Here is a 26,458-nt window from a genome sequence, read left to right as displayed (position 1 = left end):
CAGAAAGGAGCCTGGTGGACCTTTCTTGCTCGGTGCCTGCAGGCATCATGAGGGCTTGATGCATGTGGGGAATTCACAGTGAAATGGCTCCTTGTTTTGGAGAGACCTCTTGATTGACTGCTTTTTCTCCTGAACCATGTTTAGACAGCTCTATTTCTGAGCTTGAATAGCTGGAAGGATTGTAGATCATCAGGGACTTGCCATTCAGTTTTACACTAAATTTGAAAAATAGATTAGAGAAAAAAAATCACAACTGATCTGAAACCCAAACATTCTTGCCAAAGGCCCGAGGAGCTGCAGCTTGGGGGGACTTTCCAGTGGGACACAAGGGTTTGGCTCTGGGCTTAGAATGCTGGTCTTTGCAGCACCTGCCACTAGCTGCCATGAGCCACCTGAGCTCACACCACTCAGCCTTGTGACACCCTTCCCTCAGTAGCCTGACTTCCTAATTGACACTAGCTCCTCTGGGATATTCACCATTTCTGTGCTGGATTCCTGTGGTTTCCAAAGAATTCAGGTATTTGCTTTGAGCCAAGGAATTCACATTAGCTCACAGGCTGTGCTTAGGCCAGAGCTGGCAGGGCCAGCTGCAGTAACCCCTGCCCAGCAGCTCTGCTGCTGAGGGAGTGCAGCTCATTTGTTTGTGCATGGACACCTGGGGGTGGGCTGCAGCCACTGCAGCAGCCACTGCCCCATGCAGAAGCTGTGGGGCAGTGCTATTCACTAGATTTACCTGCTGGGCTTCAGGCCAGTGGATAGACTATCAAGCCACACAGCTTTATGTTGCTTCCTTACTTGTTAATGAAGATAATCAGATTCAGATCACTGAGGGGAATAACTACATGACCCTTCTGTTGTGCTTAACAGACAGACTACTAAGCAGTTGTTAAATATGGTCAGCTCAGTTGTTGATGCTGCTGACAGTCTGAACAATGAGAAACCAGAGAATGTGAGAAAGAACATGAGAGGTTCACCAAATCACAGAGTAGCTGAGGCTGAAGGGATCTGGTCCAACCCCTGCTCAAGTGGGACCATCTAGGTCTGGTTGCCCAGGACCATGTCCAGATGGCTTTTGAGTATGTTCAAGGATGGAGACTCCATAACCTCCCTGGGAGGCCTGTGCCAGTGCTTTGTTGTCCTCATGGTGTTTTCTTGTGCTCTGAAGGTTCAAAATCCCATTAATGTCAATGCATAAATTGAAAATATGCAAATTTGTTGTGAAAAGATTTAAAAAGTCTTTAGTTTTCCCCCTGTTCCTGCAAACATCTGGTAACACTGCTCCTGGATCTTGTTCTTTAATACAGAACTGTTGGAGTAATTTTATTCAGCCTTGATTAGAGAAACTGCCATCATAGAGGTGTCACCAAAACCGCTTTTTATGTTTAGTAATTCTCTTACAAGCTTTAGCTCCTGTTCATATTCGATTGCTAACTGACATATCAGGTGAATGCTGTGAAACGTATTAATGTTGGAGGTAGGAGGATTGTGTTGGTCTTTAGACTTCTGTTTGCTGTCCTGTACTGTAAGGAGGAACTATCTTCCCTAAACAAAGTGGCAGCTAATGGACTATCAGGGAGGCTAAAGTTTAATGCATGGGGAGGAGTGAGGGACTGGGAAAGTGACTCCAAGCCTAAAACGTGAGGAGCATGCTTGTAAAAGCACTACACTGATTATTTCCAGGACATTTATGCAGGAACTCTGTGTGCAGTCATGGAAAAGTCGATCATAATGTGTACTTTTTTTGTAGAACTCATTTGAGAGGAGAAGGATTAACTATTCTTTCCTTCTTCCCACTTGAGTCTTTTCCCTTCTCCTCTTCTTTTCCCAGGCTCCGACTAGATGCCTCAAATAAGCGTTCCAGAGCTGTCAAGTTTCATGCAAAACCATGTAACATCTTCTGTAAATATTTAAGGATCCAGTTTACATGTTTCTGAAATGACTTGCAAACTTTACCTTGTGGTTAATTCGTTTCCTGAAGTAATGCTGGAGATAAGGCAAAGAGCATTGTACAGTCCCTTGGGTAATGTCCTGCCTAAAATTGTGACAGTAAAAGGGTAGTTGCTTAGGTTTAAGGCCGTGTAGGGATGTGGGTTAGGGGCCAAAGTTTGGTGTGGTGGATTTGGGGACTTTTCAGTGTGAGCTCTGACATGTTTTGTAGACTGCTAGGTGAGCAGGGGAAAAGCTTGCATGGCACTTGTAGAGAAGGTGACCTATTGCAGGTAGAGCTTAAGTGTGATTATTATGCTTTTAATGAACTCTAACAAGAAAGGGAAGGAAGATTGGAATCTGTCAGTGTCTGAATTCCAAAGGTGAACCTGAGGCATGACAGGGAGGCAGAGAGCTGGGATGTCTCTGGATGTTATACTATTAGTCTGGAGGTTGAGAGTAGTTCTGGAGTCTGAAGGAATTAGTGAGGATTTTTCCCTTAATTTTCTTTTTGTGTTGCCCAGGCTACCTGCTGCTGCTGTTGTCACCCTTCTGCTTGCTTTTGATTGATCTTTCTTCCTCTCTGATCCAAGACAAAGTACAGCCAGAGGGAAGGGAAATGTGCTGTTGGGGAAGGTGAGCAGTGTAGCAGTGCATAGTTGCTGGTAAGAGAATGGGTTGTTGCCTTCATCCAAGCTGCAGTGTGCCTGTGTCACTTGGCTGTGACCAGTTGAGACGTGAGCAGAGGTATCAGAACAGTGGAATGCATGAATATAATTTCTCTGTTCTAAGCTTTGAGTTCAGAAATTAAGGGCATCTCCTCTGTCCTGCTGGAGAAAGGGAAGCTGCAGTGAAAGGGAGGGAGGCTGCCAGGGCTGTTTCCAATATGACTGCAGCTACTTGTGCCTGGGAGGCTGTGTTACAGGCAGCAAACTGAAACTGAACAATGCACAGCCAACCTCAGTTTAACCTTTCCTCTTTCCAGCTGTAGTTTTGAGGTTGAAACTCTCCTATAATATTTCTGCTTAGAGGCTTTTGGAATCTAATCTCTTGTAGACTGTTAGAATGTATCCTTAATTTTCTTAATTTAGCCCTTTCCTCAGACATTAAAATGACGAGATTTATTAGGAGGGGAGGATTGGACTGTAGTAAGGCCAGGTAAACAAGTTAATGAAAGTGAGTATCTTTAGTATCACTTGGAGTTTATTTTCAGCAGTGACTACAAGCAGTACATAACATCAGGATATGGGAAGGTACTTTCTGTGTTCTTGCTGCTGTGAACTGCGTTACCTCTGTGTAACACATCTCAGAGATGACCTGGGTCAATGCTGTCAGAGAGAACCTTTCCTCCTGCATCATCTTCTCCTGCACCCTCTCCAAGTACATTGGCAGGTGAAAGAAGGTTCAGTCATTCAGCTTTGAAAACTGGTGGTTAGAACTTGTGTAACAGAGAAAGCAAATCTGTATTCAGGCCAAACCGGAGTTGATATTCTTCTGATGGTGGATACAGAACAGACACTCATTCCTTTCTTGGCTACCTGCATAATATTTCACATTGTTAACAATAAGAAGAAATGCTGTTTTAGATGAAATGGGGACAGAAGAATGCACTGAAGTGACAGAAAACCTTCCTATCTGACTAGTAGTGGAAAATTTTACCTTTTCCTAGGTTTTTTTTCCACTTGACAAGTCATATAGAAGAATTAAAAGAATTAAGATTTAAAAGCACTGTGAATCTAATTGTTGAACCACTCAGCCCACACACACTTTATCAGCAATACCTGTTAAGTATGTTGGGTCTCTGCATTGCAAGGCCTATGGAATAGTGCAGAACTTGGACAGGAACAGACCACAGTGGGGGAAAATGAGAGTTGCTTGAAGCAGAGTAAGAAGAGATGGTGTTAGTAAGCACAAGGTAGTGTTTAGATGAGTTTCCCTTGATAAAATAGTCTTTTTTGGCTGAAGGGGGGCCCCCACATGTGGACAGTCCAGCCTGTGGTTTAGGAGTACTCCTGGATTCCTGTGTGGTTGCAGGCTCCCACATAGCAGCATCCACGAGTAATGCCTTGGCTCAGAAGCAGCCCTGTCCTGGCAGATGGGGATCTGGACTCGTGTACTTGTGCCTTCATCACTCTTTGGCAGGATTATAGCAATATGAGACACCTGGGCATGGAGCCTTTATTGTTTAGAAAAATAGTTCATGCAGAATATTGCAGCATATGCTTGTGGTAAATTCTGTTACTAGGAGAACATGAGGCTTGCCCTTTATTTTCTGTGCCTGCTTAGCATATAGTTTTTGAATTGCTTTTAGGATCTTGGCCCTTATCTTTTGAGTAACATATATTCTATTCTTAGTAGTGGCCCTGAATGAAATTGGAAAAGAATGTTGCCCTTAAATGAAGTAATCTTCTAAAGGATTGTAAGATTCCTCAGGAGTTTATTCCAGTTTCAGGTTAACACCTAGAAAAATTTTACAAGCACTGTTTTTCTATTTTTCGCTATTACTGTACTGACCTTGGTTTCTCTAAAATAAAAGTAAATTTCTGCTGAAGGAAGGCAATCTGTAGCCTGCAAGTCTCTTCTCCTTCCTGGATGAGCAGCATAGTTACTACAGCGGCAGAAAGATACAATAAAGTATACTCTTAAAAGCTGCAGAACTGAAGAGTACTGAAGGTGATTGTGACTGGTATTTCAGAGTTAGTAACACTCTTCCATCTCATGTGAGTGCAGAACACAGAACTGTAGAGAGTGTGGGCTATTTGCTTGCACTGTACTTCTGACCTGTTACTACTTTGGCATCCAGAAGCTATTGATAGAAGCTCTAGAAATAGCTTGGATTTTCCATTTGCAGACTTGCACTTAGCATGAGGCTGGTCAAACCAGCTCTGGGTGAATGTATTAAACATTGGATTATGTTGTTTAAAGCTTGGGCTTTTTAGTAGATATGAGTAATTCCATGTTTTGGAGGTTTTTGGTGCATTGCTGAAGTTGCCCATGATGTCCTTCAAGAAGACAGCATCCTAGCAAAAGAGAAAGCTTAGCTACTGGGAGCTCTGGAACACAGTGAGATATCTTCTGAATAAACAATCCCCATGGAAATGTAAAATTCTGAGCATGGAGCTCAGACCACCTAATAATTAAGGATGGTCTCTGTAGAAGGAAGTTAATGCAAGCATTTGAAGGTACAGAGACATTTTTGTTTAGAGTACTGTCTGTGTCTGCTGGGGGTTCCTATTCTTTTATTTGAGGATGGAGAATTAAAAGCATAAACTGAAAAACATGGTGAGCCCCTCTGCTTGGAAGTAGCAAGGGAGACTTGAAATGGCTCCTTGATTGTGCTCAGTATCTTCCAGGATCTGGCTGAAAGTATATTTCAACAAATAGTTCTGGTATGCTGCCAGTAAATGATTGTTAAGATGGAGATTATGAAATCATAAATAAGAACCAAATATATGACAGGGCTTTTGTCACTGTTTTCAAAACAGAAGTGCGAAATCCAGGAAACTTAACAGTTAAACTGAAAAGAAATTCAAATACTTTAAGCTGTGGAAATATGTGGAAAGAGGATCCAAACTTCCAAATGCTTTTGTTGCCAGCTGCTCTGACTTTGTACGTAGTTTAAGCTGAGAAAAATATTTTTCCCTCTTTTAACCTTGCTACTCAAAATTAGTTATATCACGGGGGGTTTGTTTCCCCCTCCCCTGCTTCCACACATGTATTTTAGGACAAATTTAAGCATTTTTTGTGGATTTGCTGTTATAGTTCTTATGGCAATAGGTATTTCTCAAAATGGCTACCAAGTGAGGGCAGTAACGGCATAGTTTTAACTGAGAAATAAGGTCTTTGTTTTTTTGGCAGTTCTTTCTAAAGGAAGAATTATGGGGTTTTTTTTCTTTGGTATTTGTTTGTTTGCTTTTGTAACGTGTTAGCTGTCTTTGTGTAGTTCAGCTTCTTCTGAGCTATGGGCAATAATTGGGAAAGGATGAAGAGAGATGACTATTAATGAAAAAAAATTGGAGGTGTATTCTTTTCTGAACATTATTTCATTGCATAACCAGATGATCCAACTTTCTCTCACTCTTCCATTTTCCCAGAATCCTGTCTCCTTTTTCCTGGGTTGAGGCTTCCCCCATATCTACTCCCCTTTTTGTGCAGCTAACCCTGCTGTGCTTGATACATACTTCTCCTCTTGCTGGGGCTTCTTTGGGTAGCATGTGTTTGACTCTCCCCTCAGCCTTTCTTACTCCCCTTATCTCTTTTGAGACATTGGCATCTTAAGCTCTTGTAGTACAGGAGGATTGTCAGAGTGAAGGCGTTTTTTTCTCTTGTTGGATTTTTGAACTGGAGCATGCTTACTGTTATGAGTGGCGGTGATCATCAGTGGCTCATATTGGTCATTCTACCTACCAGATGCACTGGTTTCTCCCCTCAATTTTTTAAAATTGATCTTTCTCCAAAGTCTGAGACCTAAAATATGTATTGAATCAGGATTATATGTAGTGTAAGAAAATTATTCCAGTTGGGCTAGATTACTGTTGTAGTTCCTTTCCAGCTGCAACTATTCTATTGCATTATATTCACATTCTATGGCATTATTTTTTCTTGATGTGCTCTTTGAGGATAAATTGTATTTTGCATTTGATGAAGTCTCATTACATGCATTCTCTCCCTGGGTGTTGCTGTTGAGTGGTCTGTATGGTGGTCTGTGATTTGTAGTGACATGCTTGCTGTATTTAGCAAGAATGCCACTTGCTCAAGAAATACTGTGAATTTTTATTCCTCTTTACAGATTTGCAACAGTGAGGTATGACCAGGCATCCAAGAACATTAAAAACCAGTTCATGCATCTGACCAACTACAGTGTCAACAAGAAGAGTGGAGATTATGTCAGGTACTTGGCTGGAAAATGGAACCCATTCTTCAAAGGTTGGGTCAGTTTAGCTGAGTTGGTCTAATGCTGATCCATAGAGGTAGGCCAGTGGTGTAAGTCTCCTCCTTTCATTTATTTTTAGCTGTGATGATCCTGAAGTAGAGGATTATGGAAACAAATGGAGCATGAGTGCAATGCTGAGGTACTTAAAACAAGAGGGGAGAGACACTGCAGGTCAGTAAAAATCTTGTTGTTTCTTTGTTGGATCTTGATCATCTCAGTAGTGTGAATTCTGAGAAGTCAAGGAGGTGCCCCAGTGAGTCCCATTTAGCACCAGAGCAGGGTGGAGGGAAGCATTGTTCTTTACTCATGAGAGCTGTGCATTTATTCTCTATCCCCAGAGATAAGGCCTAACCCCTTCCTTTTTGCAACTAGTGTTCTGAGACTTTCTCAGGGTGTGCTTCTTAATATTTTACCTACATTTCCCCTTTCTTAAGGTCATTCCATTCGTTCTAAAAGCTTCCCTCCCTCTACTGCTCCCATGGCCTGTTCAGTCTGATGAGTGACCAACCTCTGGACAGCTGTGCCAGTTTGAATGACTCTTGGATGTGGTGTCATCTTTCCATGGCTCAGGTTTTTGCTGGGTGTTTTCATTTAGTCTGTGTTTCATACAAAATAGTTCCTTCTTCCACACCTTTGCCAGGTCTGCTGGTAGTAACTGCATCTGCAGAGCAGAATCCAGGGATAATTTACCTGTGATACTGAGGCATCAGTAAAATTACTGATAGCAACTATGGCCCATATTGCTAATGTTGCCAAGGAGCACTCAAATGTTGGAGAAAGGGATTTGAATCTGGCTTTCAGATGGAAGTGGACTTTTTTTCCATCATGTGTGTGCATGGCAGTCCAATCCCTTGCACCATATGTGTTCAGCCAGTTGTGAATGTGCAGTTATTAATATTAATATGTCTCCACTCCTCATCCCAACCTCAAGTATAAAATATACACTCTTAATTAGTAAGCAAACTACTGAGCAATGCAAGCAGATTTCTTTAACTGTTCATTACAAGACGTGCACCTTTCTCTGATGCATCTGGTTCTGGCCATAGGGAGGCAGAATGCTGGGAAGTGCTGGCCTTGTCTGGGCTGGCAAGGTTTTTGTGCTCTGGGTTGTTTATGTGTGCTGGGATGTTTCCATGCTGTGTTGGTTCCACTTAGTTGTTTTCTGGTACAGAAGTTCACATCTGAATTTGCTTGCATGATCTTTCTGTAATTGTTCAGGTCCCTGCATGTCATCATGTGAGCATGAGAAATAGTAATTGTAGAACTAAAGTAAACTCTCTAGTCAAGTGGTTTCTAGAAGATACTCTTTGAAGTAGTGATTGCCAGATGTCTCTGTGGATTTGCTTGTGCTCCCTTTGAGGGGTGGGGAAGGCTGTCCTTTCATCTTTATTAACTTCTGAGACTATGACTCCAGTATTTGTTCATTTCTCCTTTCTCTCACTTCTCTATTGCTTGTCCTTGAAAACAAAAGCAGTGTGGTGTTCTTTCTATCACATGACTCATCCCAAGTCCAGTGTAGAATGCAGGTCTATGTCTAATGCACATCTTTTCTTGCCTTTTGCTTCCTCTGTCTGCTTAGACTCCTGTTCCTGAGCTCTTCACAGGCTCATGCAGGAGCTGGAGAGTGCTTTCTTACTATCTGTTATCTATAGGTCAGCAGGACTGGGAGCTATCACCAGTCACAACATTTTGAAAAGATTTATGAACTTTGGTTTGGGAACAGCTGCTTTAGAGGAAGGTGCAGTGTCACAGAACAGTTATCTCATAAAAATTTTTCTTGTGAACTTTTAATCTTGGTGCTATGGCTTATTCTCTGTAGTTTGAGGGCTTATCTCACTAACCCACTCCTGTCTAACCTTTGTTTAATCCTTCCTATACTGTGAGTGGGCAGTGGTCAGACTCCAGCTGACTTGTGCTGGTGTGTTTGCCATATGTTTGTTTACCTGCACTGGACATATACTCACATTTATCATTCTCACATTCTCATTTGTGAGTATTTTTGCACTAAGATATGTATGCATGTCTGTTTACTTAGGCTTGCATGGATTTCCCAGCATCATTGCTTTGTCATCCATAGGGTCTCATGTGCTTTGATTCACAAAGCTGTATCTCCATTTGCATATTCTCATGCCTTCCTGGATATGATGTGTTACTTCACAATCTACTTTTTTCCTTTTTCCTCCTGCCCCCCTTCCCTCCTTGCAGCACTGATGGCCAGCGTGGAGGACCTGATTATCAAGGCTCTAGTTTCTGCTGAGCTGTCCATTGCATCAGCTTGTAAAAGCTTTCTTTCACATCGTGGCAGCTGCTTCGGTAAGACACTGGGGGCATCTTTGTTGATTGCCTGTTGAGTACTGTTTGGAACCTCCAGCTTTGTCATGCTAGAGAGAAAGTACATTCCCTAGTGCAAGAAAGCTGGATGCTATTTTGGTTGTTTTGGTTTTTTGTTTTTTTTTTTTTTTTTTTTAGCATAAGTCTCGGTGAGGGCAGGGGGCATCAAATCTCATTTCACCCTGTGTCAGCACCATTGATCAGAGTCTCGTGCAAGAAAATGAAAATAGGATTATGAAAAAGGACTCGAAAGGGAACTTGGGGAAGTGCTGGAAAGTTGGTGATTTACCAGTGCCCTTGCAAAGAATGGCTGTGGGTGATTAAACACGTTTTTAGAGCATTTGCTGTTTCCTCCTGAGCCAGCTAGCAGTGTCGTTTTGCCTTTCCCCGGTGCGTGTGAGGACGGGCAGCAGCCGCGGGCGGTGCCGGGGCGGGGATGGCGCGGGCGCCGCGCGGGGGCGGCCGAGGCCGCTGCCGGCCCGGGCGGGCGCTGCGGAGCTCCCTGGCAGCGCGGGCTGGGAGCGGCCCCGGAGAGCAGCGCCTGGTACCGCGGTGGCCTTCTCCCGCTTTCCAGTGGCTGCTTCCCAGCCTTCCCTAAAGAGGCCTCCTCCTGCTCCTAGCCGTCCCTCACTCATGTGGATGCGTGCACGGAGATGAAGTCTCAGTCAGTGCTTAAACCAAAGGCCAAGCTTGGCTTTGGCTATCCTGTGTTTAGGTATTGGGACTTACAGGTCAAATCCCTTTATGAGGTCCTTGAGTTGTACTTAGATACTGATAATTCTGCAACTTTCAACACTCCGGGATAAATGCATCTTTGGATATTTGAGAGTGATAAGACAGTCAGGAATCAAGGAGCCATGACTGATAGGTTGTTTAGTTGCCTCCCAAAACTAGCTACCTCTCCGACCATAGGTTCTCCTGACTGACTCTGATGCCTTTGTAAATTGAAGGACCTGGTGCTACATGGGGATTTATGAGTTAGATAATAGTCTCAGTGAAATGGCACTTTATTGGCTAGTTGAAAAAAAGACATGTCAAAACCATTTTAGCTGCCCCTTTTTTTTGGCTTCTCTCTTTTCCTTCCTCAGTTGTGTCTCCAGAGCTGTGTATATGGAAACTAATGTTCCTAATGTACTTTCTGCTGGGCCTGGCTCTGAGGTTATCCCACTTCCTGCTGCCTCCCCAGGGCTGCACTAACCACCCTCTCAGATGCTCCCCCACAAATAAACTGTTTTGTTCCATTTATTTCAGTGTAAACATAAATTAAGAGCTTCCCAGGAAAGAGAGCTTAAGTAGGAGCCATACTGCTTCCCTAGGGAGACTTAGGCATTTCCAGAGCTCAGTACTTTCTGCCACCTTCCCCCCACAATTAAGTGGTGGTCCTTGTCTCAAGGATTTGAACTTCCATCATGCTGTATGGTTCATTTGTCATCTGTGTGTGTGTCTTTTTCTGACACTTTTGGGTTGTATGGCTTTTAACCTTGTAAATATTCAGTTTTTCTAGCTAGAAGTGTTCATAATGGTTCAGTTCATAGTTGTTAGCATGAAGGAGAAAGCTGCAAAGGAAGACTTCAAGGCAGCATGTTGAGTCTCAGACAAGAGCCTTTTTTAAATTTTTTTTTTTCATTCTGAGCTGTGAACAATGAAACTGAGTGTGTGTCCTGAGGAGGGCTGGTCATGTGAAAAGTATCTTAGAAACCTTTATCTGAAATTCAGATGCAGAGATGGGTCATGTTTGGAAAACTCCTAAAAAATATAACTAAGTTGTATTCTACTCTAGTGCTTGTAATGCTGTTATAGGGAATAGAACTCCTGTACAATTGCTGTTTTCTTCCTAAAAAATTAAATCACACTTATTTGTCCAGACGAGGTTGCCCACTTTATTTCTCTAATTGTTTAGTACTGCACTGATCCTTCAGTTCTTGCACAAGTAAGTTTTTGTATGTAGTGTACTTGTTTCCTGGATTTAAAGGATGAGAGTTTTTTCATGGCTTCTTCATTTTCTGGGACTGGTGAGACAGGCTGATTCCTGCCACCAATGCATGCCTAGAAAGAGAGAGTGCTAGGTCAGGAGGGTCCTTTTTCTCATGTCAAGACAGAGTGCTGGTGACAGTTTGTGTAAAGAGTGAGTTCCATTTTGGCCATGTAATGTGAGCTATTTACTGCATTCTAGTAATAATCAAAGGACTTGGGATGTTCAGTTTTGTGCCTCTGAAGTGCATCACAGAAGCGCTGCAAGTACTACATGATTTTGTTGTCTTGTTCATACACTGTTTTTAACAAAGTGATCCCAGTCATCTATTTTGTTCTTTGTAATTAGCTAATAATTCCTTATGTAAAATTAAGCTTGTAGCAAAAATTGTTTCAACCAGTAAGTAATTCTAGAGGAGGGCATGCTGCAACTTTCCAGATCACTGCCCTGTCCTGAGGCTGGTCACCAGCTGAGTCAATGGTCGCCTCTGGAGCCTTCTTTAAGAGACAGATAGATAGATTTTGCACTTATTTAAGGGATGTGACATCTCAGTGTGGGAACAGGAGGTACAATAGGGCTGCATATGCCCAAGATGATTACTGACTGCGTTTTTCTCCCTCCTGAAGTAGGCATGGCTGGGTAGGCTAGAAAAGGCAGTAATGCCTGCTTTCAGGCAGAATGAAAAATCTCCATGTGGGATTGGTTTAGTAGGGTAGGAAATGAAGGTGGCTGGGTGCAGCACATATTTTTGCCAGCAGCCAGATAGCAGCATTTTCTGCACTCGCTGAAATGTAAACCTAAAGAAGCACCAGATTGAAGTCCTCTTGTTTCATTTGCGTTCTAGGAAACCCAGCTGTGACACTGTTGAGCTTGTCTGCAATAAAGAAGGCAGGCCAGGATAGGGTAATGGGCATATTGATCCCACCAAAGCAATGACTCTTATTTAGCTGCTTCTGTGTCTTAAGGCTGAATTGGTCAGGCTTTTGCTTCTAATCACGTCTATATTGAGATAAAAGCAAACAATGCACTGTTGTATGACTTGAGTGGGGGTGAGCTGGAGCTAAATGTTTTAAAAAGTCTTCATTTGTGCCAAATCACCAGTTTCACAACTGCCTGTGTTGCTGTTCTTCATGAACATTTAGCTTTCTGAGTGGTGGCAGTTGACCTATTTAGGGGAAGCCTTTTGTAGTTTTGAACAGTGCTGACCTGCTCCATCATGAGTTTTCCAGGGCACTAAAAACTTGAGATTCTTAAGGAGTTTCTGTACACACTTGATGTGAGGTGAGCCTATGCTTAGTGACTTAAGTCAACTATACATATACCACACATATTTCCTGTGTTTTTCTAGTTTCTTACATGACATGTCACAGAAAAGCTGAACAGGGATTTCCTTATTTTCTACCATTACCTTTTTTTTTTTTTTTTAACGAAGCTTAATCTGTTCTATTATTATAGCCTTAGCATCAGTCTTTGCTTTGAAGCCAGTATGTAAAGATGCCATTGGAATCTGAAAAAGATTGTAGACTCCTCTGGCTACAAGCAGATTCAGGAGGCCTGTACCCTTCATGACAGGTGTTTTGATGATCTGATTGGTGAGGTAGATTTTATAATGTAACTGTATCTTCAAATTTGACTGAACTGTCAGCTGAGTGTGAGGGGTAAAATGAGTTCAAGGGATAGGTCTTCTAGTCATAGCTTCTATAGGAACAGGGGGTCTATCCCTGCACTGTTTTTCTTACTTGTTACTTGATGGCTCTAAGTGGTGTCTGGTATTGATTATTTAGTACCCAGAGTTTGGTTGAAAGACTCAAGATCCCTGTTGCTGCAGAAACTTTCTTTAGGAAGTTGTTCTCAGCTTAGTAGCACCAGTTTTCTTCCTCAGAAGGCTGTAGCAGACCTAAAAAGCTTTTTTGGCTCTTTTTGGGGGACTTAGGAAATGACCAGCACTGTCAATTTATCGTCAATGGACTTGTGTTACCGAAGTCGGAATCAACCCTGGCTTCTCATTCTGTCTTCTGCTGCTACTGGTTCCTGTGGTGGCATTAGGGTCTTCACCAGATAGATGACATCAAAGTGAGGAACACCAGTTTATTCTTGCCTCATGGCTTTCTTGGAGTGTAAGAGCTTGAAATGGGAACTAATGAGGTTGGGAAACATGCTCTCTTTATCCTTCACTTCATGTATCCATCTAGAGAGTCAGATGGCTTTTATTTTAGTCTACCTGGTATTATGTTTTGTTAATTTGCGCATTTGAGTTTGTTGAGGACCAAGTGGCCATGTATCTACTCTTAAGTTCCTCAGTGCTGGAAGGGAAGTCAAGTGGTTACTGGAATATTAACCTCTTTGCTCACTCTGGTATCACACACTGGGTTGAACACGTTTATACCTTGTGGGTGATAATTTATTTACTCAGTAAGATTAGGATTGCAGAGGCAGCTGAATCTGCACCAAGACTCCCATTGTTTGATGTTAACCTTGAAGCTACTTGTTGGTTCCTTTTCTGTAATAACATAGAGATAAAACCTTTCTCTGTTAAAATAAAATTCTCTTTAAAAGATAATTAAACCTTAATATAAAACCAGAATGAATAGGAAGGAAAAATTGAAGACTTGAATTTCAGTGGCAAAATTTCCTTGCATTAGAAATATCTGTAACTATGCTCCTACATAAAATGAGGAGATAGGTTTTTATTGCATTATCAAAAAAGAGTTACATGCTGTGCAATTTTTTTCCCACTGTTTGTGTCCCTTCATAACATCAGGTTGTCTCCATTTAATTGTAGATTAGTAAATGTACTTTGCAGTAAAGCTTTTTTTTTCTCTAGGGAACAAGCTGCAAAGAAAGACCAGAATTACAGTGACCCTTTAGGAACTGAAGGGACTTATTCATGCTATGGAAAAACATGAAAAATTTCTTTATGCTACTATGCTATCACTTGTGACTTAGTTTCTGTACTTAGAGAGAATAACCAATTCTTTGGGGGTATTTTGTAAAAGAGACTGCTGGTGCAGTCTTGGAGAAGATTGTAAGATAAACTTGGAATACATGGGAGTTTACCAGAACCAAAAAAGCCTGAGACTATCTCTGTAGCCTTTGTCTTAGTCTTAGATAATGTCATTGGTAAAAAAAAATCTCTGGCTGAGCTGGTTGCTATTAGAGTGCACACTGAAGCTAGGCCTTCTTTTGGGAGCGGGAAGCTCAGTCAGCAGTGACTTCTCTTTGGGCATTAGAGGAGGAACAGGCAGGGTGTTCCTGCTGAGTCTTGGAAACAGTTGGTACCTCCTGGTATAATTCCAGTCTTTAGCAAACCGTAGGGGTGAAACATGCTGTTGTGGATTCTAGTAGCAGGAGAAGGCACTATGGAAACTTGGTATCTTAGTTTCTTCTGTTCTTCCCTTATAACAGTAGTGGCACTAGATGGCTTGTCGTGAACCTAGCATTGCCACAGTGTGAGGCATGTTTTGCTCTTTCAGTTGTTGTTCTCTTTACCCTCTCTGCAGAGGGAAATGGCAGGCTTGCTGAAGTTGGTAATTGCAGAGGATATACTTTTAATTATCCTGTGCTCGTGTGACTCCACATCTTTGTCCTGCCTGTGTATTTTTTATTTCAAGTGGTAGTGGAGTTTCACAGTGGAAGGGTACTGTGACTACTGTGTTTTATCTAGGAAGTACATTTTCCAAATGTGGAAGAGGGCCAGCAAGATATTTCTGAGTAAACTTCTGACTGTTCTTAGCACAAAGATCTGCTCAGCCTTGCATGGAATCTATGAGGCTTGATTCAATTGCCAGAACATGGATATTATGTAGCTCCTGATGACCCGAGGCAAGCAGAGACATCTGTCTAGGGCTTGTAGATGTCTCAGAATACATGAAACTTGGGGCATTATGGAGCAACAATGGAGACTTCCTAGGAGACCCTAAGTCATTGCAAGTGGCTTTAGAATCTGTGTTTAACAATGGAATTGAGTCAACAGGGATACCCTGAAGAACTTATTGTCCTAATAAATGAGGCAGACACAAGGGAAAGGAATGTGAAGCTCCAGCAGCATGGTTAGAGCTAGCTGAGGTCGAAAGGTTTCCCATGTGTATTTGAAAAAATGGACAGAATGACTAACTGGGTGGGAAAGATGGAGCTTTAAAGAGCCAGCAATTTGCAAGAGAATTGTGTGGGAGAGGAGCATAAAGTCAGAGGAGCCAAAACACTAGGAAAGGGCCTCCGAGGGGCCAAGGAAGGGAATGGCCAGCAGCAGAAGAAGTGGGAGCTAGTCAAAACAAAATGCACTTCTTCCTGCCTGGGGCTGGGAGGCTGCAGACCAGCAGCTGCTGCAGGCCCACTCATTGCTTCTCTGCCTTGGGCACGGGCTGCTGAGTTTTCTGTGCTGTTAATAGTTGTGGGTCTTTGCCAAACCTGAGACTGTACTTTGAAATAATGTATGAAAGTCATTCAGAAGTTTCTCCTGGTCAAAATTACTAATATTTACACTTACTATCCTCACTTTCTCCTTTTCCCTCTACTGCAGCCATTCCTGTCTGGGGAGCAAGAGAGCAAAATGTAGATTCAGCCTCATTTCTTTGCAGTGAAGCAGTTCCTTAACTTTCTGCTGTTTTTGTTTCTCATTCAATGTCTGGCTACAGACTCAAGAAGAGTGAGCAGGCAGTGCTCTCTCTTCTGCCATTTTCCTCCTTCCAAGCCTCCCCCCTGACCCTAGCTCATTGACTTCCCATTTTAAGCTGCATGAGCTTTTGCACAGCTGCCTGCATAGGAAGATCTTGTCAAGCAGTCCAGCTCCCCAGAGCCAGCATCAACGTCAGGCAGGCGACAAAAGGCCAGGGCCAGAATTAAAGGAAGGAAACATGGCAAAGAAGTTCTCCTGTTTTTATTTCAGGCACTAGGGAACTGGTCAATTCCATGAAAATCCTTCTCTGCCAATACCCTGTTTTGTGGTGTTAAAAAAAAAAAAATGTTTAAGTTGCCCTGATGATTACAAAGTCTATTTCTTAATGCTGAAGGAAGGAATTGGATTAATGCCAGCTTCTGATTTACACTCCTCTTTGTGCATCCTTCTTGCAAGTCTTTCCAAACTAGAGAAAATGTGTATAGAGAGTGAAATAGTAAAATCCGATTTGAAATGGGAAGCTGGCTCCCATCTGACCTGTGTAGAGCAGAACACATCTAACAGATGTAATATGTTATGACTGTTTTAGAAACTAAGGAAAAAATATTTCTGTTGTGGTTTGTTTCAAAGTGGCAAGCTATCAATAAGCTAAAAAGTTATGGAAGGTTGTCCATGTAGATGGAGCTGCTGAGGAGAAGTCTGCTGTAACCCCATGGGATGTTGCAGAAAACATACAGGAATAATTTAAAAGAAGCTGATGCTTGAAAAAAGCAAGATTTTCTCTAGCTGACTGGAACAATGAATAAAGGGGTTAAAAAGTGGACGGGAGAATGAAATTTTGTTGTTTCCAGGATCCAGTGGAAGAAGTAGATTTAACCTGCTATGCTTGTGTCAATTCTATGTGAAAGCAAGTAGTAGGGTTCTGTATGAACTACAGCTTGTGAGCAGTAAAGAGAGTTTTTTATTTTTCTACATAATACTTTCCTAATATTTTTGTTCCCCTGTTCCCCCCCGCCCAGGGCAGAATATATTTAAGTTTAATTCTGAGGATGTGAAAATTGCTACTTGAGGAATGTTATTATTTGTTCATCCCTAGAGAGTTTACTGGATTTAACATGTATAATTTAGTTTCTACCAGGTCATTTCTATCTACTGTTGGACCTTATGTGAATGTTTAAAGATGCAGTGAGGTAAACTTAGTGTCTGCTGTGTTTTCAGAGCTCTATGGTTTTGATGTCCTTATTGATGACACTCTGAAACCCTGGCTGTTGGAAGTGAACCTGTCCCCATCATTGGCCTGGTAAGTGATTCCCAGTATAATATCAGGCAGGGACTGTTGCTGGAGATGGTTGTCTTGGAAATGTGTGGTCCAAGGAGGGCATGGTTTCCTGATGCCTGCAGATTTTTTTCCACACCTGATTGGCAGAGAGGTTACTCCTTTGCTTTTTTCCTTTGGATAAACAAACTTAGTGCAGCAATGGGTTTTGGAAGAGCCCAGTTGGGATTCCATTTACTTTTTAATTATTTCTCTTCCATTGTCACTGTTAACGATTCATAATCTCTCATTATACATAAATTTTGGAGCTCTGTCAGACTATTGTGTTGGATTTCAATCTTCTTGGCTGATAGAAACTTTTAGTTTTTGGAGTCCAAGCAGAGTTCAATCAGTTGCACTTTACTCGAGTGTGTAGAGGAGTTCTTGGGCTCAGTCTAGTATTCTAATCAGATAAATTCTAAAGAGTGAGTGTTGACTTGGCCCTTTTGCTGACCCTCATGCTCTATTGGAAATTAAGGGTTTATTTTGGTAGGTCTCTCAGCTATAACTTTATGTGGAAGAGGCATAGTTAAGTGTGGTTTTTAAGAGTTCTACAACAGTGACTTTTATCTACTTCATGAAATGTAACATACATACATTCAAAGAAGATGTTTCTAGCCCTAAGGAGAGTTTAAACAAAGCTGTATATGTCTGCATTAGGACACTAAAAGCTGTGGAAAAAGGATAAACAGATTTAAGCCATTGCTGTCTGATCTTTACCTATGTATGTGAAAATCACCTAGTTTTCTTCTTGTTTTTACCTGTTTTAAGAAGGCAAGGAAGCTGTATTGGACGATATACTAAATACTGATGCATTCCTCTCATGTAATACCAGACAAATAATTCCTATTATCCTCTGTTGCATGTGGGGACAGTGATGCTCCTTTGGACCTGAAGATCAAAGCTAGCATGCTTTCAGATATGTTCACTCTTGTAGGTGAGTGAAACGAAAAATCCTTCAGTCTTTCCCTCATTTAAAACCAGTTAAAGGTAGGTTTATGAGTTGGCTGTTACTAGATGAGTATAATAGATGTGAACTCTAGTTAAGGAGAGCAGTTGTATTTAGCATTGAGAAGTGATATATGGACATTTCAACTTCAAAATAATCATCTGTTTGTGATGCTTAGGTCATTTTAAGAGTCACTAATTTGGTGTTTGAAGACACTGCTCTCTTTAGCTTTGAGTTAGTATTCAGGCATTCTTAAAGTTGAATGTGTGGGTTTTGGTTGGGTGACTAGACTTGGAGTACTGTCTAGAGCACAGTGTCCCTTGCATCTTGATTTAGTTGCTTGATGCAATTTGCCTTAGTAGTGAAAGAAGTAAAATTGTCATCAGGTATGCTGCTCAGCTGTTTAAAAAACCAAGTCTGTCTCTGTGCTGCTATTCAGTAACCCATTTATTGATTTAAGTACTTGGTCTTGAAGCAAGTTTTCGTTCAAAAAATGTAATGCAATTGCAGTTTAGGATTAAACAAAGCAAGGTATAAAAAAGAAAAGGATTCTTATTGGTCCTTGGGCAGGGACAAGAAGGTCTTGTATAGACTGAGATGGTGAACAGAAATGCTAGATTCATCTTTCAGGGTTTGTCTGTCTTCAAGTTCTCATGCAGCTCTTGGTGCCTGTAGGCTTTGTGTGCCAGGACCCAGGCCAGCGGTCAAGCCGGAGCATTTATCATTCGTCTGAATCTGTCAGAAGAAATCCGTACCAGAAGCTGCAGGTAAGTGACTTTCAGAGGCCCTGGCTGAGGAGCATAGGAGGAAGTAATTCTCATAGAATTTGACTCATGGGTGAGAGAGGCAGTGAGTGAGATTATCTGGATTTCTAGCATAACTATGGAAGATGAAATCTTTACCTGTGGGGGTGGTGGGGTGCTGAAACATGTTGCCCAAAGAGTTTGTGGACTCTGTATCCCTATAGGTGTTTGAGACCAGGCTGGATGGGGCTTTGAGCACCTTGTTCTACTGGAAGTGTCCCTCCCCATGGCAGGGGAGTTGGATCTAGATAACCTTTAAGGTCTTTCCAACCCAAACCATTGTGTGGTTCGCAGGGGATACACCTGCATTCTGGGCTGTTCAACCACTTTGATTTTGTTGTGGACAACAAGCTTCCAGGACTCTGGAGCTTTATGAATGTCTCTCCTAGACCTTCTCCAAGACATTCTCCTAGGTGAAAAACTTCTTGCATTTGAAGTTTAAGGCTTCTTTCCCATTCTCTTTTGGAATCTCACTTTCTTTCCCATGGATCATTGGACTGAGGCCTCATGTATCTTACTGTGACTGCCCCATGTCTTTTCTGTTGAGGTAGTGCTTTCTCATCACTGTAATGTGGAAGGACAGTTGTTCTCCATCTCTTTTTGTCTATGAAATGGATTCCATAAATATCTGTGGAAACAGAGCATTCACAAAGGGCAGGGTGATCTGTTACATCACTTGGACTTTAAACTCCTTTCTCCTCAGGCAAATAGGCAGATGGTGTTCTTTGACATCTCTGCAGCTGGTGGTGCTGTGATGGACGTGCAACATGGCTGTGTAGCTCAAGTTCAGTTTGGAAATGTCAAGTCATTTTTGTTCAGTGACAATGTACCAAGACACTCTGCCTTTTGGTATTGGGAAAGCTCACAGAAATTGCAATGTTTTGTCTCTTGTAAAACTCAAGAGTCTTTAGTCACTGTGAGAGAGGTGAATAGCTGGTAAGATGAGATTTGAGTATCTTTAGGATGCATGTCTGGGTCTGAAACTTCTAATACAAATATAATAGTGCCTTAAATACAGATCACTCTGACTGTATAGGTGCTCTTTGTAGCAGACAAATGGTACATGAGATAAATTAGAAACCATTCAAAAGAATTACCCTTCTTAGAGTAATGGGATCAGATCTGATGATTTGACAGAATTATACAAGACAGTCTCAGAAAATTATGCTGTTATGAATTTTAACGAGGCTTTCAACTTTGTTTTGCTTAACAAATACACATAAAGAGATGTAAGCCTGGCCAGTTGAAAGTTGCAAAGATTCATATGACAGTGCATTCGTTATGAGACAGGATTAGGTGTTCCCCTAGCTAACCTATGTTTAATAGAAACACGTTTGTGATGCAGTCATAGTTTTACAGCATTTTTTTCTTAAGTACCTAAGTGGAAATCCCATGGCTAGATAGGTGTTTAGATCTTTTCATGGTCCCAGAATGCTATTGCTTGTTCTTTGCTCAATACGTTCTATCTCAGATTTTTGGATTTTCAATGCCTGTTCCAATTTTCTATTGCAAAGGCTATATGTAATCTTTTGGTTTTTCCTACCACCTTCATGATGTTTTAAGTTTTGATCATTCATATAGGCCATTTTTCATAATTGTAAAAGTTGCTGCTTGAAAAAGAACTGTTGGTGCCTGTGCTCTTGAGAGTGCTTTTGAATAACTATCTTGAGATGGTTTCTCTCTTTTCTGAGTTTCACCAGACTGGACTACCAGTTTGGTTTGGCTCTTCGAACATTTATTTCTCCCTCTAGGGAGATGAACAATTTTGCTGCTTCCATTGTAACTTCTTGTGGATTTGGGTTGGAGCTCTTTCAGTTAATTGTAAGCAATGGAGGGACCTTGATCTGTTTTGAGTAGGCCAACTGTAGAGAGGAACTTGTCAGTAGTACAGCTAGAAATGATAGATAGGTCTCCTGAGAATCCTTTCTTCCACCATTTGCTCCTCTTGGGTGTTGGAAGAGGAAAACACTCTGAATACCACTGAAGGCAAGAAAAATCTCAGCTCTCATGATTGTTTGCTTTTGAACCTATCCTTAAACTGGTTTTACTTGTAGGCCTGATACCAGGTAAGTAATACTTCCTGACATTCTGATGTTTCTACACCTGTGTTAGAATGTTAAGTAGTATCTTTTTTCTCCACAAGAACTGGAATATTGTTGATATATTTAAATGAAAGTACTTGCAAAACTATGGGATTTTTACTTTTTTCCTCCCTCTGTTCTGTAAACAATTTTACTTGACAGCATCTCTTTCTCCTTGATGCATAGCTATTAAATATTTTTATATGGGTGACTCTTAATTTACAAAAATATGAAGTTTGCTTATCATAGTTGAGTTCAGTGTGCTTTTGAAAACCGTATGTCCAGGTGCATTCTGCACAGTTGAGCACATCTGAGCTTAGAATGAATGCTGTGTTTGGAATGGGGATAGGATACGTTTGTGCAGGATATGAGGGAGATATAAGTGGTTAGCTTTATCTCTGGACTTCAGTTATCATAGAATCATAGAGTGCTTTGGATTGCAAAGTACCTTAAAGATTATCAAATTGCAGCCCCACTGCTTGGACAGGGACACCTTCCACTAGACCAGATTGTTCCCAGCCCCGTCCACCTGTCTTTGAACAGTTCCAGGGTTGGCACAACTTCTCTGATCAACTTGTTCCAGTGCCTCACCACCCTTTTGTTTAGGGTACTTGCCAGTTCTCAACAAGTCAGGCAGGGGTCATAGTGTCTTGGAGAACACAAGATTTTTATTCTCTTTGTGTGTCTCTTGCAGCGTCCTGTGTCTGCACAGTCACAAAGAGCAAACAGCAGATCAGTAAGTACCTTTCAGCTCCATCACCCATGTAAGGGCTACACTTCAAATGTTACTGTGTGCAATGCTTTTGGCATTGTTAATCCCCAAATATATTTTACAGTTGGAGTAGCCTGGGGCAAGGGGGATGGGGGTGAGAGGAAGTCAACATGAGAAGAGGACATGGCACCAGCATGTTTCCATGCAGCAAAAACAAATGTTGAAAAAATATTTCCATCGCTTCTAGTAGCTTAAAAAAAAAAGTAGGTGAAGCTTGCTGAGAGTCAAAGTCAGCTGGATCAAATCCCTCAAAATTTTTAAGACTACAAGTCTGAATGATAAGGTAAGCACAGGAGAATCTGTGCAGACAAAACTCAGGTGGCCCTACAAGAGAAGTAATCCTTTTCTTTGAGGCAATCCTCTGAAGGACACTGCAAAAGTTTGAGAGTGAACTGGGTCAAAATAGATGCAGAGAAAAGAAGGATTTCTTAAAGTTAATGGAAAAATATGGGACTATTTTTAGCCTAAGTGAGACTGATCTACCTATCTAAGTATTATGTTTGTTACCCTTACAAGCCGTATAGACAAATCAAAATTAGTTTACAATTCTAAGCGATTGGCCATGTGGAGACATGTTAGGCATTATTTTGCTGCTGGGCTTCCTGCACAAATGTAGTAGGAGTTATTATTTTTTAATGGGGCTTCCCCATCAGGAAGAAAAGGTAGATGGAATCATCTTAAGAACGTAATTCAGTCTGTTCCCTGCTGTTTGTCATTCTGAGTAAGTTTAGCTGAGGTTCAGAGGACAGAGTATTACTGAATTACAAGGTTTTGTAGAGAATAGGAATGATCTTTGTGCCAACTGCTGTCAGTGCTTATTAAATTAGAATCATGATTTGGGAACCAAGGATACTTGCAGAATTGGAGATATACCAGAGTGGTTTGATTTATCTGTACTTTTATAGATAAGCTGGGTCAAAGAGGAAACAAGATCTCTGAAGTTGGAGACATTTCTGTGCTACAGCCAGAGGGTATTCTGTAGTGAAATATGGAAAAAACTGCGCAGGAAGTCCAGCAAAGAGAGTTTTCTCTAGAATTTTGACAGCCATGTAGTTTTGCTCTCAGGGAGGAGTCAGAGCTGCCCAATAAATACATATACATTTACTATTTGTATTTGATGCAATCATCTCTGTTGTGTTGAGACAATGGAAACAATTTCATTGAAGTGTTTCCTTAGTAAAGCAGATAATTTAATAGATTGAAGAATTTCCTGTAATATTCTCTTGGAACAACAGTTCTCACATGATGATGGATTGTTATGGTAGTGCCAGGAAATGAGAAATGGTTTTTAAGAGAAATGGTTTTTGCCTCTCAGGTTTTAGAGCAAGTTGTTAAGCAACATTTTTGAGCTGTAGAGTAGAAATGGAAGGAAGCTTAGAAAGAAAGACTTAAAAGTCTTTAAACTTAGTGCCATCCACAGCATCAAGCAAACCCGTTTGATTGCTGGCATTTTATTTCTTCTACAGATGTTTGTGTCTCCTGCCTTCTCATCCAGATTGTCTTGTTTTCTCTTATGTTTTTAATCAGTTAGACTTAACAAAATGTTACAGCTGGTACCTGCTATGTCTGTTTTTTCTTTGGATTTTTCTGTGCCAATCACTGCAGTATTACCTATTCTAGTGCCATGCCTGTTGCTTTTGCTGTTGCTTCATCTACAGATTCTGAGTAGCCGCTTCTCATTTCTGTTGAAATGGAGAGAATGGAATTAAATTCCCATAGTCTTTACAAATAAAGATGCTTCCTGATCTTGCCATGGAGTTTTTTTTTTAATATCTGAGCAGTATGGGATATTCCTTTGGACTTACCCACCTTAAGGTTTCTGTCAGGTTTTTCTCTTCTTTCTAGATTAAGGCTTTCTGTGCATTCTTTGCTCAGTATAGAGCTAAAATAAACTTTTGAATTTAGTAAAAATGCTTGAGACCTTCTCAGTAGACTTTTTGTGCTATTTTTGCAGAGGTAGTTTATCTAAACTGAGCCTAAGACCATCTTAAATGTACTTGAGAGCAAGTTCAAAGATTTTTTTTTTTGCTTGGATTTTAAAATTTTATAATCCTGATGATTTGAAGACGTTTTGAATTCCTGTTCTTTTGTTAGAATTGGCCAGGACTGCCCATCAGGTTAAAAATAAGCTTAGTGACACGGTCTGCAAATTATTGCTTATTTTAAAAAGTTTGCATATGTATGCAAATTTGCATGATGTATCTGTGTACATCTGCAGCATGTGTCTGTTAAGTGTGAGAAGTAGCAAGTTGAAATTGAGCAGTATAGCAACAGAAGAATAAAAGGTGGTGAACTTTTCCCTGTAGCTTTTATCTCACCGGGGAATCACAGTTCTGTTGTTCTAGTATAGCAGCACAGCTAGAACAGAGAATCATGGTTCTGGTACCACTGATGTGTGAATCCAAATGTATTTGGTTCTTGTGAATGCTGACTCCAGTGCCCCTTGGGTGAGGATTTTCCTGTATGACATTCTGACTTTACTGTTTTTGGTATGTCTCCTGTTTTTGCAGAATGGGCCAGAAGTGTAAACACTGGCAGTGATGCCTGAATTGTGCCTGCTGTGCTAAAATCTAAGAATCTGAGTACTCATATGTAGTGACATTTGGGCTGTCACTACATATGAGTACTCAGATTCTTAGTAACAGCTGGGGTGTGGAATTGTGAATTGTGGCCTATAGTGCTCTGAAGTGTAGATCCTGCTAGGAATGGGGTCCTGGAATTTGAATGTAATTTTTTTAATATGAAAATTGAGAGAGGAAAAAAAAATCTGGATTCGCACTGTCTCTACAGCATACCCGTCCTCTGTCTGCTGGCGATGCTGACGTGAAAAGCTCAATGCCCTTAGGCAGGGAAAAGGCAGCAGGAAGGCACAACAGCTCTATGCTAGGCCTCTCCATGGAGGAGGTAAGGAGGCTATTAAATGGCTTTTATTTACCTTGGCTTTCATGCAGTATGTGGGGCTATTTGCTCAACAAATGGCAGGTGCCTGTAAATGAAAAATGTGAGAGAAGAAGAGTAATTTTTGAAACAGTATTTGAGTTTTACTGCTCGTTTTGCCCTTGCCCGCAATCATGCCAAGCAGAGATGTGCTTGAAGCAGTGATAGACTCCTTCCAAATTTAAATGCAAGACAAAATTCATTAAGGATATCATTAGCTACTTGGTCCATTTGCAGGACTGAATAGTCTTTTTTCAGAGATTTTTGGAAGGTATATTTTTCATTGTTATCTATTTTGCGGACTGTTCTCTATTTTTCTTTTTAATCAGATCAAAGTTCTTCGACGAGTGAGGGAGGAAAATGAACGGAGAGGAGGCTTCATCCGGATATTCCCTACCCCATTAACATGGGACCTTTATGGGTAAGAATAAAAATCTGATAGGATGGCACTGATGCTCCATGTTGAGGGGTATTCTGCGTTAGAAATGTGTAGATCAGCTATCCTGGCATTTTAAAAGATGTGTTAAAAGTTTTGGCAAAGTTTACTTTAGCCTTGAATATTCTTTTTTCTGATCCCTTGTTCAGAAAAAGGGATCAGCTGCTGCTTTGCATAACTGCACCCTATGGAAAGCTGTTGGACATTATTTCTGGTATTGCTTTTCTGTTATAATAAAAATGTCTTCCTTTCAGATTTTTGCTATCTACTTTTACATCCTCAAGCTGTGCACTGTGTACTGTTGTCATTAGGCCATAAATGCCATATAGAACTCACTCCTTCTGAAAGTTATACTATATTACAATTTTCTATGTTTATTTTTCCAGTCTGTAATGTTTTCTGTCTCGTGCATCACCAGGAACTTCAGCTGAGAAATGATAGCTCTCCTCCTTTTGTCTTTTCTGTTGTGGTGCACCATGTTGTCTGAATCCCCTTCTGGGATATGTTTTAGAGGCCATTTATTTCTGCACTGTACTGCCTTTCATTGAGTTGAGCTGTCTTGATAATCCTCTTTTTTTTTTTTTTTTCCTTTTCCTAGATCTTTTCTAGAGCACAAGACATCAATGAACTACATGCTGGCTACACGTCTGTTTAAGGACAGGTAGAAAGCTTCTCTGTTTGGGAGAGAGGTAAAGGGCACAAACAGTACGAAAAGGATTGATTCCTCATTTATCCAGTGTTATAAACACAAGTCTGGGATTTATAGGAGTGCTGATAATTGTGCATCTCTTTTCTAGTGTGCAAATGATTGTTGGTCGTATATTTATGTGTTGCTTTTCGGAACCAAGGGCAAAAAGGACAATACTCAAAAGGCATGGGAATCATTGAAGTACTAATATTACTATAGGCATGAAAAAACTTCAAGCTCTTAGATGATTTTTTTCTTTATGAAAGGATTATAGGTGGTCGTGGCTTACCTTTTGTTTCAAATTTCAAATCACATTAAAGTTTGTCTTCATGTACAGTAAACCCTGAAATTGACTTCTCCAATGGTTTAGTATCCCTGTCTTGATCTGTGCAGTCATGATTTGATGATTCTTTTTCTGGGTGGTGGTGGGAACAGTTCATGCCCCTAGCTGAGCTTCCACTGAGAGTTGTATGCAGTGTCTTTCACTGTGTGTTTAATGCCCTTCCTTATCAGCATTTCTTCTTGTGCAAATTTGAAATCCACTATGAAGTAACTACTAAGTAAAGACAAGGTGACTGAGAAAGGAGACAGTATTTACAGAAGTTCTTCCAGCATCAGTGCTGTACAATTTTTTTTCTCTGTGTATGTTCAGGGATGTGTCTAAAGAGTTTTTCTAAATGATGCCTTCTCCAGCTTAAGC

General features: G+C 41.0%; 1 protein-coding gene across 9 annotated transcripts in view; it reads left to right on the top strand.

Moving 5' to 3' along the window:
- TTLL5 (tubulin tyrosine ligase like 5) overlaps window positions 1-26,458 on the top strand; it is a 123,664-nt gene that overhangs the window by 15,093 nt on the left and 82,113 nt on the right. For 8 of the 9 annotated variants that reach the window (XR_010440525.1, XR_010440523.1, XR_010440526.1 and 5 more), the window contains exons 10-19: window positions 6,716-6,817; window positions 6,939-7,030; window positions 9,065-9,172; window positions 16,996-17,077; window positions 17,968-18,029; window positions 18,717-18,808; window positions 21,620-21,661; window positions 24,488-24,601; window positions 24,964-25,055; window positions 25,669-25,731. Coding sequence is in view for 5 of the 9 variants with exons in the window: in XM_064714805.1 (XP_064570875.1) it covers window positions 6,716-6,817; window positions 6,939-7,030; window positions 9,065-9,172; window positions 16,996-17,077; window positions 17,968-18,029; window positions 18,717-18,808; window positions 21,620-21,661; window positions 24,488-24,601; window positions 24,964-25,055; window positions 25,669-25,731 (849 nt within the window). In the remaining 4 variants the exon portion in view is untranslated. The remainder of the gene's footprint in view (window positions 1-6,715; window positions 6,818-6,938; window positions 7,031-9,064; window positions 9,173-16,995; window positions 17,078-17,967; window positions 18,030-18,716; window positions 18,809-21,619; window positions 21,662-24,487; window positions 24,602-24,963; window positions 25,056-25,668; window positions 25,732-26,458) is intronic. The other variant, XM_064714804.1, reaches the window with a different exon arrangement.

Source organism: Zonotrichia leucophrys, chromosome 5, assembly GCF_028769735.1.
Source record: "Zonotrichia leucophrys gambelii isolate GWCS_2022_RI chromosome 5, RI_Zleu_2.0, whole genome shotgun sequence".
Taxonomy (NCBI): domain Eukaryota; kingdom Metazoa; phylum Chordata; class Aves; order Passeriformes; family Passerellidae; genus Zonotrichia; species Zonotrichia leucophrys.
The sequence above is the reverse complement of the archived record's forward strand: the minus strand, read 5'-3'. Positions and strand labels throughout refer to the sequence as shown.